Below are 19,238 nucleotides of genomic sequence, written 5' to 3' on the forward strand. Positions count from 1 at the left end.
AGGTTTTGACATTTTAACAATACTGAGTCTTTAGTCTATGAACACGGTACATCTGTCCATTTATTTAGCTCTTTAATTTTTCTCATCAATGTTCAATAGTTCTTAGCATATAAATCTTACACATATTCTGTTAAATGTAACACTAAAATATTTTATGTTTTTATGCTATTGTAAATGGTCAGTTTTCAATTTTATTTTCCAATTCACCTTTGTTAGTACATAGAAATGCAATTGATATTTGTATTTTGACATTGTATCCTACAACCTTGCTAAACTCACTTATTAGTTCTAATAGCTTTCATGTAGATTTGTCAGGATTTTCTATGTAGATGTCCATGTTATATGAAAAAAAGGATACTTTTACTTCTTGTCTAATTTGAATGGCTTTTATTTTTTTCTTGCCTTATTGCATTGACTTGTCTTGTTCTTGATCTTAAAAGTATTCGGTTTTTACCATTAACTATGATATTGACTGTACATTTTTAGTGGATGCCCTGTTATCAGATTGAGGAACTTTCCTTCTATTCCTAGTGTGTTGACAGTTTTTATAACGAATGCATGTTGAATTTTGTCAAAGGCTTTTCTGTATCTGTTGAGATTTTCATATATATATATATTTTTTTTTAAATTTGCCAATATGGGGAATTACACTGATTTTTTTTAATGTTGACTCAACCTTACAATCCTTGGAAAACCCCTACAGGGTATAATGCATTATTTTCTTTTTGACATATCGCTTGATCCAATTTGTTTATATGTTGTTAGGGTTTGTGTCTAGGTTCATAAATTTTCTTTTCTTGTAATGCCTTTGTCTGGTTTGGGTATCAGAATAATACCGCCTCTAAAATAAACTGGAAAGTGTTCCCTCCTATCTTCTGGAAAAGATTGCGGAGAATTGATGTTATTTTTTCCTTAAATGTTTGGTAGCATTCACTAGTGGTCCTGACCCTGGAGTTTTCTCTCTAAAAATATTTTTACAATCATTTAATTTATTTAATAGATATAGGCCTATTCAGATTATCTCTTTTTTTCTTTAGCAAACATTGGTAGTTGTATCTTTCAAAGAATTTGTTCATTTCATCTAAGTTGTTAAATTCATTAGCATCAAGTTTAACCTAATGCCCCTTATTATTCTCTCAGTGTCTACAGCATCTAAAAGGATGATGGCCTTTCCTTTGTTCCTGATATTGGTCATTTGAACTTCTCTCTCTCTTTTTGATCCATCTAACTAGCAGTTTATCATGGCATTGATCTTTTTAAAAACCACCTTTGGTTTTCAATATTTCCTCTATCTTTTCTCAGATTCCAAATTTATTCATTTCCAATGCTCTTCAAATGACCTAATGGACAATAAAACTTATGAAAAAACCAGATGGTAATGACTCTGGATCAAGGAATGATTCTGTATATTCAGACTCTGAATTTGAAGAAAATTTTAGGAATACGTTTTTTATATTGCTTGTATTTTCCTTTTAAGAGATGTGCAAGTGTTATAATGATATGTCTGTGTCTGTAATAACCCAAAATAGCGTTTTCAATATATATGAACTGATTCTCAGTGATATGAAAGCATTGTGTCATATTTTAATTGGCAGGGTTTTTTTGTAGTTGTAAAATAATGAAGTGTTTAACAGCAGATGACACAGTATGTCCCCACTTAATGTCATGTATAGGTTCTTGGAAACTTTGGCTTTAAGCTAAACAATGTACAGCAAAGTCATTTCATTATACCATTGGTGAGAAAAAAACATTGGTTTTGTTATATGCCATTTCACTTAAAGTTGCAGTTTCCAAAAACCCATTGATGATGTTAAGTGAGGACTTACTGTCTTTAGAAGTAGATGAAAAATGGTCTGTGTCTTTAAAAGTTCAATATGATGTGCAATGAAATCAAAGTCTCTAGATGAATACGAACATAGTGGCCTTGTAGCTCAGGACAAAAGTAAATCAAACTGTGGCTCAATATTTAGCCTGGAGGGTGATGGTGGGGCATGGACTGTGGACCAGGAGAATGGACAGCAGGAATTCAGTGTGGAGGATATGCTGAATGGAAGTTGGGAGGAATGTTTGGAAAGGTGTGCTGCAGCCAGGCAAGCGGAACTTAACAGTGAATGCTAAGTTAAGAAAGTTTTCATTTGTTCAGCAAAGAATGGATAAGCAACAATGTTTCATAGGGAGTCATATGTTTGAGGCACGTTAACCTATTCACAAGAACAAAGGAAACTGAAGGGGAGAGAGAGAGACGGGAAAAAGAAATGACAAGGGAGCTTCTGAGGGAGAATCAACAGGTATTCGTAATTGAACAGGGAGAAAGATGAGATGAAACCGATTCCAAGCTTTTGAGTTTGGGAGATCACGTGGATTGCAGTTACAAGAAGAATTCAGAGATGGGAGCCGAGCCTGACCCCAGTAATGGAGGGGAGAATGGGTGAAGTTATGAGAAGTAATGTTGCAGAGCCAGGACTCAGGACTCAGCAGCTGCTTGGCTACCTCCAAAAAGACATGTCCAGGAGGCTAGGCTACTATAGCCCAGGCCTGGACCTTAAGAGAAAATCTGGATGTGGAGATAGAGATTTGTGACTTATATACCTGGAAGTGTTGTTTGAAGCAATGAGATTATCAATACGGAGAGGATAAAATAAAAATGAGAATATCAGTATTTGTCAACATGTTTGAGCTCTTGCATTTCCTAGGCAGCATGTTAAACGCTTTTCAGATATTAGCTCAATTAATTCTCAGCCCTATGATGGAGATGCCATTGTGAATCCCATTTTAAACATGGGGGAACTGAGAAACAGAGGACTTAAGTCATGTGCACAAGGTCACATTGCTGGAAAACTGTGGATCCTAGACAAAAACCCAGATAGTCAGACTCTAAACCTACTACCAGAGGCTGCCTCTGTCAAGAGCAAAGGGATCCCTATGGAATGATATGTTTGGGTGATAAGTGAACTCAGAGGAAAAGACAGAAAAGGAGCAATCAGAGAGGTACATTTTGACACAAATGTGCTTCTGGCATAAGGATTATAAAAATGCACCATGCCAGATGGTTCTCAAGGAGAGTAGGGGAATGAACACCACGGATTCATTTTATGGATTCTATTTAAACCATTCTCAGTCACCAAGTCATCTATGTTCTCCATTTTTAAAATTTCTGGATGAGTGGGATCAATTGAAAAAAAAATAAACAGACTGTTTTCAAAGCTGTGGTTTCATAGATGGTAGTTGCAAATGGTTCCAAAGTTAAAAATAGAACTCTAAAATACTGGTTCTCAAACTGGGGTACCTGGATGGGCAGCATGAGCAACCCCTGAAAACTTTTTGGAAGTTCACATTCTCACACCCCACCTCTGACTTACTGAATCACAAAACTCTGTGGGGTCGGCTCAGCAATCTGTGTTGTAACTAACTCTGCAGGTGATTTTGATGTATGTATGCTCCAGTCCAAGAACCACTATTCTAAAAAATGAAATGATTTAAGTATGTGTAGCAAATCTTTGAGGGCCCTGTGCCAAGTCAGAGTGCCCACAGAACACAGACCAGCTCTGTGGCCCCTCTGCAACCAACCTGATGGATTCTTAAAGGAATTTGTGCTGCAGCGGAGCCCACATTAGGTGAGAAGTGCTTTCCCTCTGCTGTGATGACAGAGATCTTCTGTACTTTGGTGTCACCACCTTGAGCTAGGTAGCAGGACCACCTTGGGGGTCGCCCATTTCATCCCCACACCAAGCCCATCCTTCCTCAGTTTATCTATCCTCTCACCCCCCAATCCAACCTTTCCCCACCCCATCCCACCCTTCATTTGCTATTTGAGGTAGTGAGGGCCTTATCTTTTCTATAAATTATTCATATTCAATTTTTAAAGAAGATTTCTATGTTGTTACATATCCTTTTACTATTTGGGGAAACTCAACTAAGAGTTTCTGAAGCACAGAAAGGAGGGACATCGCCATGCCCCAGATGAGCACAGTCAGGTGGATGCAGGCAGTGCAGTCTTCACAGAGGCAATGCTGCCCCCACAGCTGACCCTTCTTACATGCACTTGCCCACTGCATCCCAGCCGACTGCAAGTGCCTCTTACAGACTCTAACCTTACACTCATTTTCTTTGTACCCTGCTCAAGACCATCACACCACAGTGGTCAGCAAATGCATCTTGATGGTCTTGTAATGATGCCCCTCTGTACTTGTGGGGTTTGCCAGTCCTCCTGCCTTTCTGAAGGATGTGAGCCCCCTTACTCAAGCAGCAGTATAACTGCTACTCTTGACTGTAGTCTCTGGTTTCAGACTGTTCTAGCTCAAATCTTGACTTTGCCCTTTCCTAGCTATCTGGTCTCAGACAATTTGCATAAACTTTCGGATCCTGTATCCTTATCCCCAAAATACACACAATCTGCCTCCCAAGGTTACTGAGAAAAGACCACACACACCCTCATTGCTATCTGAAATTACCGTGCTGAACTATATAAAATTGCTGATACTGGATCATTTCGTCTATAAAAATGGCATGTTCATATGGTTCACCTTGATATCCTACTTATGTATATGTTTGTGTATTTCCCTCTCCCCACAACAGAAGGTAAGCACTTACTTAGTGTTTTATCTTCAATACCTAAACAGTGACTAGACATGGTATGTGTTTGATAAATATTTGTTGAATGTATGAATGACACCTTAGTGCAGCGTCTGGAACAGGGTAAGTATTCTATCCTAGTGTCATCCTCATCATCATCATTAGAATTAGTAAAGCAGAAACACAGAATGAAATACTAGACAATATCGGCTCAAGTGAAAATTAATGCCACATCACCACATATTTTCAATAACTTCAGTTTGTTGCATCAAACCAATCTTTCCCTTCAGTTAGAAAAAACACCCTGGAATGAATTGGTAGATATTAATAATAACGATACCAATCAGCAATTGATATTATTATACACAGAATTTTATCAGGAGTGAGTAGCAAAAGGATATTCATGGTAATAACCCCGTGCAGATTTATTGAACATCTACTATGTGCCAGGTGCAGCCACAGCACTTTCAGGTCTCATTTCTATGTCTCTCAACAAGCCTCGAAGCGGGGGTGTCATGCCTGTTCTCTGAATGAGGACCCCAGCCCTGGAGAGGTCAATCTCATTGGTGGAATGAGTGTCTCTGCTGAGTATTAGTGTGGGCTAGTACCCAGGAACCCTTTCCTCGCCCCCTAAGAGTAGGAAGCTCACCCTACATCAACAGGCTCTGCTCCAAGGGGTCAGGAGTTTGCTGTCCAAAGACTGGACCAGGCAGCTGTTCAGAGGTGCCTCAACCAAAAACTCTAATTTAGAGAGTCAGACATGGGAGCCAAGTGCTCTGACACTATGTGGCTCCAGCCAGTGCTGTCACCTGGTAGGCCCTGACACTCTGAGCCACATGGACAGTCCCGTAAATGCTGCCATGCTCCTGGGAGTGCCTGCATCTAGTCTCCGCCCCTTCAGTGGTGGCTTCTCCAGCTTTCTCAGCCTACACAGGGCAGCCTGGAGGACCAGGTGACTGTCCTTCAGTAGTGAGGGGAGGCAGTCGGTGAGCAGACATCCTAGCTTCCCCAGTTCCTACACACTTCCTCAAAGGGCCCAGCGCCCACAGCGGGACCCTGCTCCAAATGGTCCTGGGGGTGGTTCTCCCTTCCCACTGGCTGTGCCCACCCCTGCCACCGCTCCCTACGTATTCTCCCAAATAGCCTCCTGGCACCAAGTCTCAGGGGCTGCTGGGGGAATGCAACTGAAGATACCTTTGGTCTAACAAAGAAAACGGCTTGTGGGTCCCTTCCCTTCACCACAGCTGGATCAGACTTTTCCACAGTGATGTCTGCTTAACCTCACAAATGAAAAATAAACCTACTAGATGCATTATGGTTGAGGGACTGAACACGAAAATAGAGCAGAATGAGGCCTGGAGGAAGCAGAGCCCCAATCCCTGTTTCAGGGCTCTGCTGGTGTTCTAACAGCAGGAAGGCTCCAGCCTAATGGGTTCAGACTGTCTCCATGGTCCTTCGCTGAGCCTCACTCAGGTCCCTACTCTTTGGCAAGCATTAGAACTGCTGCACAGAGTTGGACCAGCTAAGGGACTGTCAGGAATGACCACTTACATTCCAGTCACCCTGATGCGCTGGCTGGAGAACTCGGCCCAAGTCGTACACCTGCCATATTGTTGGGGAAGAAATTCACTCTGGCTTAAGTGCTCCCTCCCTCCTCTGGGAAGTCTCCCAGGCCCGCAAGGACCCTCTTCCATGTTTCTGGGGTAGTATTCCATGACTGCGGTGAGTATGTGGCCCCTTGCCCTGTGACTCTGGGCTCCTTTCCTGGGTTGTGGTCCCTGAGGACTCATAATCCCTGCACCCCTATGTCTAGTGCATTTTTGCACACAAATGCCCATGAAGCCAACACAAGGGTACAGTATTATTCTAGCTGGTGTTAAAATCAGAGTAATAGTGCAGAAGTGAAGTGGAGGCATCCAGCCTACTTTATTCCAAAGGTGGGATGCACATGCACACAGGCAAGCTGGTGTTTTCAAAAAGGACTCTAAACCAAGACAGCATCAACCCCTTCCTGTCAGGCCTCACCCCTCTGCAGGTGCAGGCTGAGAGAGGCTTGGCCATGAAATATGTTTGGAATAAGCACATTTAGTAAGAGCCTGTAAGGCTAAAATCCAAAAGCTAGCCATTCTGCACCACCCAAATGCACAGGGATCAGGGTTGGGGGTGGGGTGGGGTGGTAGGTAATTCACATGACTGCTCTCTGTTCTAATTCCGAAATTCAACCAGCCTCAGAGAATCTACAAAAATAGATTCACTCTTTTCCCTTTCCCTGGCATGTTTAATTTAAATCAACATTAAAGGTATTTATTTTGCAGTGAAAAAGGAATTCTGAAATATCACAGTCAAGTACATGTACCACATAAACATTTCAGTCAATGATGAGCCAACTACATCAAGGTGGTCCCATAGGAGTATAATAGCGTATTTTCACTCTACCTTTTCTATGCTTGCATATGACAGATACACAAATACTTACCATTGTGTTCCAATTGCCTACAGAATTTGGTACAGTCACACATGCAGTGCAGGTTTGTAGCCTAGGAGCAATAGGCTATGCTATACAGCCTAGGTGTGCAGTAGGTTAGAGCATCTAGCCTAAGTGCACTCTATGATGTTCACACAATGACAAAATTGTCTAATGACGCATCTCTCAGAACCTATCCCTGGCCAGACATGGTGGCTCATGCCTGTAATCCCAGCACTTTGGAAGGCCGAGGTGAATGGATCACTTGAGTCCAGGAGTTAGAGACCAGCCTGGTCAACATGGCAAAACCCCACCTCTACCAAAACAAACAAACAAACAAACAAAAAAAAAATTAGCTGGACATGGTGGCATGCACCTGTGGTCCCAGCTACTCAGGAGGCTGAGGTGGGAGGATCACTTGAGCCTGGGAGGCAGAGGTTGCAGTGAGCCAAGATTGCACCATTGCATTCCAGGCTAGAAGACAGGAGTGAAACACTGTCTCAAGAAAAATGCATACACACACACACACACACACACACACACACACACACACACACACACATACACACATACACACCTATCCCTGATGCATGACTGAAGTCTAATTGAAGATTAATTGAAATCTAATTTATGGATAAGATTTCTTATCAGATCTAAGGAAGCCCATGAATAAAAATCTAATTTGATTTCTATACCCTGCACCAGTTGTAAAAACATCTTAGCATGGTTTATACAATGGATTTCCAAATATGAGACTCTTCAGAGTTACATCCCGTGTTTGCAAAAATGAGAAAGTCGCCCTAACACTAACAGAATGCCCTTCATTAGCATAGAACAGCTGCAGCTAATTCATGTCCACTTAGTAGAGTTCGTGCTAACCACTCTCAAAGAAGAAATTATTACCAAAAAATCTGAACAAAAAATATTCAGATCCCACTGCCCTGCATCTGGGAATACACATCATTTAACTGGGCAGGTGTAATGGAACCTTGAAAGCATTCCTCGACTTCTGACATTCTCTGAGGTTCCAAGGAGGCCTGACCTTACCTGCCCTTCTTCCTCAATGTCCATCTTCCACTCCACACAGCTTCTCTCAGCCTGGGCCAGGTCCTGGGGATAGGAAATCCTCTACAAACAACACAAATATCTTGTTAGTAAATGCAGCCTGTCTTAATACTGCACAATATGCATTGTTTCCATCCCCAAATGAACTTGTGATTAAATGTCCATGCAACCCAGAAATGTCTGAAGAGAGAGGTAGAGGGGTCACAGAGAATGCATGGGTGAAGGGGGTCCCTCCTCGGGTCATGGTGCCCAGCATGCAGTCTGGTTGGCCCCTCCCTTTCAGGAAGTCCAGCGAGGGTGCACACCCAGGCTCATGCACACAGAATACATACATAGAGTTGGGACGGAATGTACATGGACAAGGATGCTCAGAGACATGATGGAGTGAAAGGATTGTGTGGTGAAAGTTTTTACCTTGGACTTTTGTTTTCTGAGAGCATTTATAGAATGTTGGAAGCCAGAAGTGACCTGAGAGCTGAGTTTTGCCAAGCCTTCCAAGTGAACTCTTAGAAGAGAAGAGAGGGTGGATGCAGTTGCGAAGCTGTGCTGAGATCTTGTCTGGCCTGCTCTCCTTCAAGGTGAAGATGAAACCCACTGTGCCAAAGGTTGGTGAGGAGACCACCCCCATGCACTCCAGGTTGTGATTCTCACCAACATCTTCAGGCATCTCCAGGCTCCTGCTCCCTTCTTCATCTCACCAGGGCTTGTTTGCTCTTTTGTTCAGACTCAAAGCCATGCTGAATGCTTAACACTCATACCAAGATCACATGATTACTCAGCTAACTTCTAAGCAAAGTCTCTCCCATGAAATATCCAACAGAAAAGTATGCAATTTCATAGCATTCAGTCCACTCATACACTGACGGCTGATCTGCATGTTCCTTCATTTATACCTATGCCTCATTGTTTCATTAAGGTAAGCAAGCAACACTCTGAACTGCAATATACACACACACTGACATGAGTGATAAATTTCTCCTCAGAACCCAGCCAATACACTGAAAAAGAACAAAAAGGAAACACCTTTCCAAAAGAAAGATGTTTTCCTTTCACAAGTTTGATTTGGCTTTCAAACTAAGAAGATTTCATACATATTCCTGGGGAGTTTTCAAATCACCTCAATTCTGAAGTGGAGTCCTCAGATTTGTGTATACAAAGTGAAATGCTGGGAGTGAAGCCCAGCTGTAGGGGCAAAATTTTAAATTAAACAGATAAGTAGGGATTAATTATCTGCTTATAAAAATATTTTTTAATAAAAGGTGTGACTGGAGTGCCTTTGGAAACCAGTTTTCCTGGTGCCTGTATAATATAACTTAATTAGGACATTAGATTTCCCTATAAACTTCCAAGAATTTCTTTAGTATATAAAGTAAACCATGGCAGTGAAATTTAATCACAGGTATGTTTAACACTTAGTTACCACGGAGACCTTAAAAGCTCCACAGTGTGCTACATCTGCAAGACATTGCTGTGTATTCTTCAACTGGATGCAAAGGGCTTCATTCTGAAGTTGATTTGTCAAATTGTTTCCTTTGAGTGACCTCCAGCTATTAGCTAAAGTAAGAAACATGTCACCTACTAAAAATGATGCAAGAGACAGAAAGCATCATGGAGACAAGCAAATTTAGCTTTCAAGAGGTCTAATAAAACCCAAGGCAATTCTGGCACAATTAGAATTCAACACCAAATTTCTTAAGTACAAGAATAATGCTCCACTTGTCCCATTATGCTACTTCACCTTCCCAAAAATCTAAATGGAATGGGATTGAAGAAAGACATCAAAACCTCTAAACCCATCAGTGTCTGTTCCAACTGCTTTCTTCTACAATGTTATTATTACTTCTGTCCATTTGGGTTCTACCACAGAGAGTCCCAGGAGTTGTATCCTCATCAAAGAGCAAACTGGAATTATTCACTTGTTCCCCCACCCCACCACTACCCCAAGGAGCAGGACTTGTTCTGTGCCCCTCAAATGCCCCTCAATCATTTATGTATACACCGTTCTCCAACACTGAGAGGCCTAGCAAAGCCGGAGAGTCACGTTGTCCAGTGTGTTGTGTGTGCACAATCAGCAGTAGATGCTTAATAATTACATCAGGAGAACTAAAATGGTATGAAATCACCTCAGAAATCCTAGCATCTAGAAAGGGAACCCAGTAGGAATGGTTGACAGTTCTCTCCCAATTGACTGTCATTCCTTTAAGAACAATCACCACACAGGAGAACATGACCAATTTCACACAGTTCCCATATTCCTCCAGTCACTGGCACAGTGTTCTGCCCACCGTGATGCCACTGGCATACCTTTTCATGAGTAAGGTGAATAAATGACTGACTAAGAAACACTCAAGCTTTTCTTTTAACCACAGTGCTGTCTATTCAAAACACCATTCCATTGTCTTTGAAATGTTCATAAACCATTTTCTACAAATATGTGGAGGTGGATTCCTTCCTTCAGGTAGATTACTGATGTTGGTACATTCACAACTTACATGTCTCAAGGCACTTAGGAAAGAGAAAAACAAAAAAAACATTAACTCTTTGACCATGAATTTCTTCAGTGAGGAGGAAGAGGTATTATTATGGTACTTACAACAGAATTGAGGTGTGTATGTTTCTTAGCAGCTAATGACTAAACCAGTTGCTTTCTAAAGCTCAATCTTTAGACTTGGCTTGCTAATCCAAACATATACAATAGAATGATTTGAATCAAGTAAATACGAGGCATTTTTCTGAGGTGACTATTTAAATTAAGCTACTGCATAAGTACCAAATGAACCTAAGCTCCTTGACCACAGAAATGTAGCAGTTTCACAGACTCTGTCCTAGCTTTCCAGTTCTCCTCTTCAAGCTGGCTTGAAACTGGCATTTTTCTAAAGGTGTAAGCTCTACTAGGAGCTATACTAGAGTATAAGATTTTATTTTTAAAAAACCAGTGCTTAAATACTGCCCCTGAAGAAGTTTTGATTCTACTTGGTGGTGGAGAATATACAAAACCTGTTCAAAGTCACAGACACCTTAAAGAATTGGTCTGCTTGCTGAATGACCTACTCCCATGGCTGTTTCTGCTTCCAATTCTATGCATCTTACTCTCTGTGTATACTGTTGGAAAGTCTCTCTTGACATCTTGATTTTCTTTTTTAAAAAGAACATGGTTCAGTACATTTTAAAATACCAATCTTGTGTTAGAGTTTCACACATTAAAGAAACAAACATAAATACTCAGCTGCTCCATATGTCTGCAGCTAAATTATAAAAAGAGCGTGCAAGGGCAGAGTGTCCTTCAAGGTACTTTGGTTGAGAGATATACATCACAAACATGGACTAACAAGCACATGTCTTGAGATGAGGACAGTACTGACTCACTGTCACCAGCCACTAACCCTCCAAGGGCCGGTCTTTTCTTCTAAAAATGTGTCAGCTGTTAACCTCTGAGATCCTTCCTTCTGAAGTAAAGTCACAGGAGTCCATTTTCAAGAGGGCTTACCTGGTAATTTGTGTTCTTGTACTGAAGTCAAGAGACCTCATTGAGCGCAGAACTTCAATGCACCCCAAGTACTGCAAGGGGAAAAAATGTAAATCGTGAGCCCTGAGATTTGAGATAAAGAGACAACTCCTAACTATACAAGGGCATTTTTGGGAGCCATACACATTTCTTAAATCACATTTTAACTTTAAATTCTAGGGTGAGGCTTTGTTTTGTTTCTATAAAAGCAATAACTCACAGCCACAAGAAAATATCAGGAGTGGTTAGATTGGCACTACACTGGATTTTTCTAAAACCTGTTAGTATTTTCATCTTATTTGGATGTACACTTTTTAAAGCTTTTATGGAAGTATAACTTATATACTGTGAAATCCAGCGATCTTAAATGTTTAATTCAATGATTGTTTAAACATATATTTGCCATGAAACCACCACCCAGACCTCAACATTGCATTTCTAGTCTTTTACGAGGCTTCTACAGGTTTACAATTTTTAGAGAAAGAATGAAAACATGATATGACCAACATTTTCATCAACATTAAATGTCATTATCTGATAAACATATTTTGGGTTCTATGAACTATAGATTACCCTCAAAGGTGATTTACTTTGGTTTACCAGATCTTCTGCATGATCATAAATTTTTAGAAGCTCAGATTTATACATCTAAATGCATAGCTAAATTTTGATCAGTTTCACACATGAAAATGTATATATGTGTAAGTATATGGACATAGCTAAAGTTATGGATAAAGAGCTAGATCCAATAGTTATGTTCCAAAGCCTTTGGGGAGTTTGAACATACAGATGTTTTAGATAAATGCCTTAGATTTAGCAGAAGGAGATCTCATGGTATGGTACAGAAAAAACTGCATTTGGTGAGCCGAGATCATGCCACTGCACTACAGCCTGGGCGACAGAGCGAGACTCCATCTCAAAAAAGAAAAAAAGAAAAAACTGCATTTGAATTATTTAGAAAATGTGAATTGGAGGCTGGCTTTGTCATATCTTCTTATAACTTTAAATTTATCTGAGCCTGTCTATACACCCATAAATGTGATTATTACTCCCACCATTGCACCACCACCAGTATCACTATTGTCACTAAGATATGTGAAGACCACAACAAACTTTGCAGACTCGGGGGATTACCATACCTAACACCATTAGAGTTATATGACTACCACAAAAACATCATCATGGAATTACTTGAATACCTCAACCACTGTGGCAGCATTAAGAGAATACCACTACCAAGGCAGATATTTGAATAGCACCACTACCATCACAGTTATGTGAATTCCATGACCAATGTCAGAGAAATATGAATTAGGCTACCATCAACATTGCAGAGTTATGTGATTACAACAACCAACCTCACAGGTTCATGTGAATAATAGGACCAATGTCACAGAGTTATGTGAATACCACCAGCATCAATGCCACAGAATTATCCAAATACCAAAGCCACCATTGCAGAGTTACGTGAAAACCACCACCTATGTCACAAAGTTATATGAATACTACAACTGACAACAGAGTTATGTGAATACCATGAACATCAATGTCATAGAATTGTGGGAATACGGGAATACCACCACCACCATGCTGTTCCAGAATTATGAGAATTATGAAGATACCACAAAAAAACCAACGTGGCAGAGTTACATGAACACTACCACTATCATTGTGGAATTATGTAAATATCATGCCAATGCCATAGAGTTATTTGAAAACTATGAACAATTCAGAGTTATGTTAACACTACCACCATTATTACAGAGTTTTGAAAATACCTGTCCCACCATGGACATATACAGTTAGCCCTACATGTGTGCAGGTCCCACATTCACAGATTCAACAAACTGTGGATTGAATACAGAAAAAAAAAAACAATAAAAGTAGTGCAAATAAACAATATAGTAACAATTATTTACATAGCATTTATATTATATTAGGTATCGTAAATAATCTAGAGAGGATTCAAAGTATAAAGGAGGCTGTGCACAGGATACATGTAAATACTATACCATATTATATAAGAGATCTGAGCATCTGTGGATTGTGGTATCCTAGAGGGTCCTGAAACCACTCTGTGGATGCTAGGTGATGAGTATATTTATATAAATAACATGACTAGAGTCACAGAATTATGCAAATACTCCATCCATTATTACAGAGTTAAGTGAAAACTATGACCAATGTTGCAGAGTTATATAAATACCCCCACCATTGTTGCAGAGTTATGATTTGCAACCTCGTCCAACATTACATGTTTATAAGACTACCACCAGCAGCAACACTGCAGTTATGTGAATATAATCCCCACCAGTATCATAAAGTTAGGTGAATACCACTACCACTGATGTCGCAGCGTGATATGAATGCCACGTTCAACATGACAGAGCTATGTAAATAGGCAACCAATGACACAGTTATGGGAATACCACCAACACTACCGTCACAGGGTTATGTGACTCGCACAACCAAGTTACAGGGTTATTTGAATACCATGACCACCATCACAGTTATATGAATATCATGACCACCAGAGTAGAGTACCACCTGCATCAACTTCACAGAATATAAGAATAACATGACTGACATCTCAAAGTTAGATGAGTACTGTCTTCTCTGTCATTGCAGAGTCATGTCAATGCCACCACTAATAACCTCACAGATTTATTGGAATGACACAGCCAACTTTGCAGAGTTATCTGTTTACAACCATGACCAATATCACAGAATATTGTGAATACCACCATAACCAACACCACAGAGCTACATGAATACCACCAACAAAAATGATGCAAAATTATGTGAATTCCATAACCAGCAAGGGAGTTATGGGAACACCACATTCACTGTCAGAGATATTATAAATACCACAACCGCCAATGTGTGGTATTTGGCGTGATTGTGTGACTATCATGGCAAATGTCATGGGTTCATGTGAATACCACTGCCACCAATAGAGAATTATGTAAATACCACCAACAGCAATGTCACAGTGCCATGTGCATACCACCAGCAGCACCAATGCATAATTATGTTAACACCATGATGCATCTCAGTTCTGTGAATACCACAGCAATCATCTTAGAGTTGCATGCACATCATGATGAACTGCACAGTGCATGTCAACCCTACTACCACCAGCATTGCAGAGTCATGCAAATACCAGGACCACTTTCAAAAGATTGTGTGAACACTATGAGTAATGTCATTGAGTTATATGACCACCAGCAACAACACTGCAGTGTCACATGAACAGCCATGACAATGTCACAGATTTACCTGAATACAACCACCACTCTTGCACTTAGAGTAACACAACCACCACCATCATCACAGAACTATGTGAATACAATGATCAATATCACAGTTATGTGAATAGCACCACAAACATTGCAGAAATATGTAAATACCACCACCACCAATGTCACAGTGTTAGGCAAGTACCACAATTAATGTCACAATTATGTGACTATCAGCAGCAGAACCATAGCACAGTTATGTGTGTACCACCATCGATGTTGCAAAATTACGTGACACTGTGATGAAGGTTGCAGTATGGGACTATTATGACAAATTTCACAGTTATGTGAACCCCACCATCAACTCCAATACTGCAGTCATGTAAATACCACAACCATGAGTGGAGAATTACATAAACATCACCAACAACGTCACCATGTTATGAGACTAACAGTACCACAGTGTTGCACAATCATGTCAACACCACAACAAACGTTGCAGAGTTATGTGAACACCATGACAAACTTTGCAGTCTGTGACCACCATCATGGTGTTATGTGAATACAACCAACATCACAGAGTGATGTGGATACACCACCACCACTATCACAGAGTTACGTGAATAAAACCACCATCACCACCACAGAGTTTATGGATACTGTGGCTAATGCCACAGAGTTGTGTGGATACCACAACCAAAGCTGCAGAAATATGTGAATACCACCAACACCAACACCACAACACCAACAGATGTGAAAACCACAACTGGCATCACAGTTATGTGAACACCATAAACAATGATGCAAAATTGTCAATGCCAACACTCAGAGTTATATGAATACTATGACCTCCCATGTCACAGCTATGTGAATACCATGAACAGTATCACTGAGTTATGTAAATATCACCATCAACATCACAGAATTATGTGAATACCTCCATCAGTGTCACAAGGTGAAATGAATACCATGAACAACATGGCAGAATTATGTGGATACCATGACAATACTGCAGTTATGTAAGTACCACCGACACCACAACAGAGTGCTGTTTATACCACATCCACCAGCACAGAATCAAGGAAGTGCCACCGTCACCACTATCACATGAATAACAATTAACATTGCAGAGTTATGTAAATATGACCATAATCAGCATCACAGATTTTCGGGATGATGCCCTGCTCCTCTGTCATAGGGTTATGTTAAGATCACAACCGAGGTTGCAGATTTATGTAAATATCACAATGTACATTGAAGAGTGATGTGGTTACCACCCACTAACATATAGTCACAGAATTATGTAAATACCACCACTTCTTTTACAGAGTTATGTGTAGCCTGGGCCTAATTTCTTGTAGTTATATTACCAGCAACACCACCTTTGTAGTGAATGTGAATACCAGCACCAACGTCGCAGACCTGAATTGCCCTCTCAAGGATGTGCAGCAATTTGTCCTCTCATCACCCGGCATAAGCAAGCATAGTGGTCTCTGTCCTTCCCAGTACTGCAGTGTCAATTTTTTGAATCTTTGCCAAAGATGAGCAAAAGTAACTCATTTTGTTTTAGTTTGCATTTCCCTCAAATCTAATAAGGTGATTTTTCTCACATGCTTATTGGCCATTTGCATTTCTTTTTCTGTTATTTGATTGTTCATGTCTTTCTGCCCAGTTTTCAATTCAGTTATTTATCTTTTTCTTTTAGATTAATTGATATTAACTTCTTATTCAATCATTTTTCTTTTGGTGGCATCTACATTTTATCTGACAAAAATTATTGCTTTCAGTTGTTAGAGGTATTTTGGGAAAAAAGAAAATTATGACTGCAGTAATTACAATAATCATATATGTTGGTCATTTTCTAGATGGCTTCTGAGAGTCTTGTTTTCCTTAAAAAGGTCTTCCTAACCTTAAGTTCTTACTAATATTCTCCTAACTTTTATTTTAATAATATTATTTATGCATTCATTTATTTGTTTTATTTAATGTTTTTCATTTAGCTTTTCAATTCATTCGGAATGCATTTGTCTACATAGGATATGGGAAGAGTTATGATATTTAGCTGCCAGATGGACTGTCACTCATGTTCATACCATTTATTTAATAAGTCGTCCATTTCTTCCTGAACTGAGGTGCCAGCTTGACAGTATATTAAATACCTATTTCTGTGTGGACTTTTACCTGAATTCTGTTCTCTTCATTTGTCAACTGCTGTCTCTTGTATGTATTTTTTTTCTGAAGAGATTTAAAATCATTTTGTGAAGTTTCCTTACCCCTCAAAAATGATTTAGATTCTGATTGAAATTTCATATTACAGTCTATACTTTTCTTCTACATTGTATTCCAAGGCACTTTTTTTTTTAAAGCGTTGGTCACCACTGGGAGTGAGAGTTTAATTTTTTCCATTCCGTCTCTACCTATTTTTTTTTTTTTTTTTTGCTAACAGAGACAAAATCTATTGACTTAGGGTAAAAAGAGAAAACTCAAGCAGTGGGCTCCAGAGATACACAAAACTGGATTATGAAAGCTAAACAATGGAGCCCAGAAAATCTCCTAGTGCCAAAAAGACTGAAACACAAATGGAAATGTAAAGTGTTAGAGTTTAGACGCATCTGCCTCATAGGAATTCCAAAAAAAGAAAATTTTAAAAAGAAGAAAAGAAATATTCAAATATCAGCAAAACAAAATGTTTAGTGTTAGAGACAGGGTTGGTCACATTTTCATGGCTCCCAGGAGAAATGCAAAGAAAGATGCACTCATGGACCACAGTTGCCTAATTTCAGACACACAGATCAAGAGCGAAACATTCTAAAAGTTTTCCAGGAGTAGGGAAAAAAAAAAGACAGGTTACTTAAAAAGGAAGGAGGTGTGGAATGTTAATGTTCTCTTTCAGCACCAAATACATGAAGACAAATAACATCATCAAAAGTCTGAAGAATAGAAATATTGAGCCAAGAATCTTGTATGCACCCAAACTAGCATCCCAGTAGGAGGGCAAAGCGAGGACTCAGAAATTTAACCACCCACAGACACTCTGAAGGAATTATTCCAGAAAAACAATGAATACAAAGAAGAGGAGGATGTGGGCTGCAAGAAACAATGACGATAAAAGAATCAGTAAAAGTTGCAGATACACCTTATGCCTTAATAATTATTGATGTGTAACTTTAAATATGTATTTTTTACAATGATCAGAAACTAGTATCTCAGGAGATCTAAATATGGAAGGTAAGGGAACAATGGCAAGGAGAGGTGGGAGAAGAAAAGGTATAGCATGCCAAGCGCTGTTCAGTTTTGTGGAGGTAGGTCCGGAACTGATTAGTTCTAGGTAACAGTAAAAAATTATGTTTATATATGTGTGTAAAAAATTATATATCACTGTAAAAATAAGAATAGAATAAGAGACCTTCAAACTACTATAGAACAAAAGAAACAAAAATAGCCCAGCCAATAAAAAGAAGGGATACAAGTAGAATACGCACAGATGAAAGGCAAAGATAAAGTATAAACATCAGTAATAGTTCCCAATACCTCAGTAATTACAATAACCATAAATGCATCAAACCTGCCAATTAAAAGTCAAAGCCCTTCACACTGGTTAAAAATATGTATGGGTTAAACAAAGTGATGAAAAGAAGACAAAGGAAATACTAGATATATAAAGCATATTCTATATCAGACAAATGCTAGCAAAAGAAAACAGGGGTTTAATATGGGGAAATATCTTGTTTACAATAGAAAGAAAGAAAAAACATAAAATGAATTTAATGAGAAATGTACAAAATCAAATAGAAGAAAACTTTAATGAAAGATGAATGAATAAAAGAAAACCTGCTTATGTGGAAAGACATGTCATGCTTTCTGGATTGGAAGATTCAATAGAAAACATGCCAATTCTTCCCCCAAATTAATCTACAATTTGACTGTGATGACAATTAAGTTCCAACAGCACTTTTCCCCCAGAACATGGGAAATTAATTCTAAAGTATATGTAATAAAAGATGATCCTTAAGAACACAAAGAAATTTCTGAAGAAGATAAAAAGGAACTGGTGAAAATAATGTGGGAACAGGTGAGTCATACAAGGAATTAGAAGACAGTCCAGGAGAAAGAGCACACATGTCCATGGGAACCACTGAAGAAAGGATGAGCCATAAGGTGATGCTGTGATTAGCTAGAACATTAAGAAGAGAATCCATGGAGCAACGCAGCCTAGCCCAGCGCCATTGTGCAAGGTTGTGTAAGGCGTGTGTTACTGTGGTGTAGAATGGGATATTCTCCCCAGCATGTCCAGCGTACCCCATACACAAATATAAACGCTAAAATGGTTAAAGAGCCAAACCTAAGAAACAAGATATAAAAGCATTATAAGAATCTAGAGAATAATATTTTT

At 39.5% G+C, this 19,238-nt stretch overlaps 1 protein-coding gene across 2 annotated transcripts in view; it reads right to left on the reverse strand.

The window, feature by feature from the left end:
- Positions 1-19,238, reverse strand: part of SHC3 (SHC adaptor protein 3) — a 179,895-nt gene that overhangs the window by 96,842 nt on the left and 63,815 nt on the right. For both annotated transcript variants that reach the window (XM_019033376.4, XM_004048225.5), the window contains exon 2: positions 11,589-11,659. In XM_019033376.4, the coding sequence (XP_018888921.2) occupies positions 11,589-11,659 (71 nt within the window). The remainder of the gene's footprint in view (positions 1-11,588; positions 11,660-19,238) is intronic.

Source organism: Gorilla gorilla, chromosome 13, assembly GCF_029281585.2.
Source record: "Gorilla gorilla gorilla isolate KB3781 chromosome 13, NHGRI_mGorGor1-v2.1_pri, whole genome shotgun sequence".
Lineage (NCBI taxonomy): Eukaryota > Metazoa > Chordata > Mammalia > Primates > Hominidae > Gorilla > Gorilla gorilla.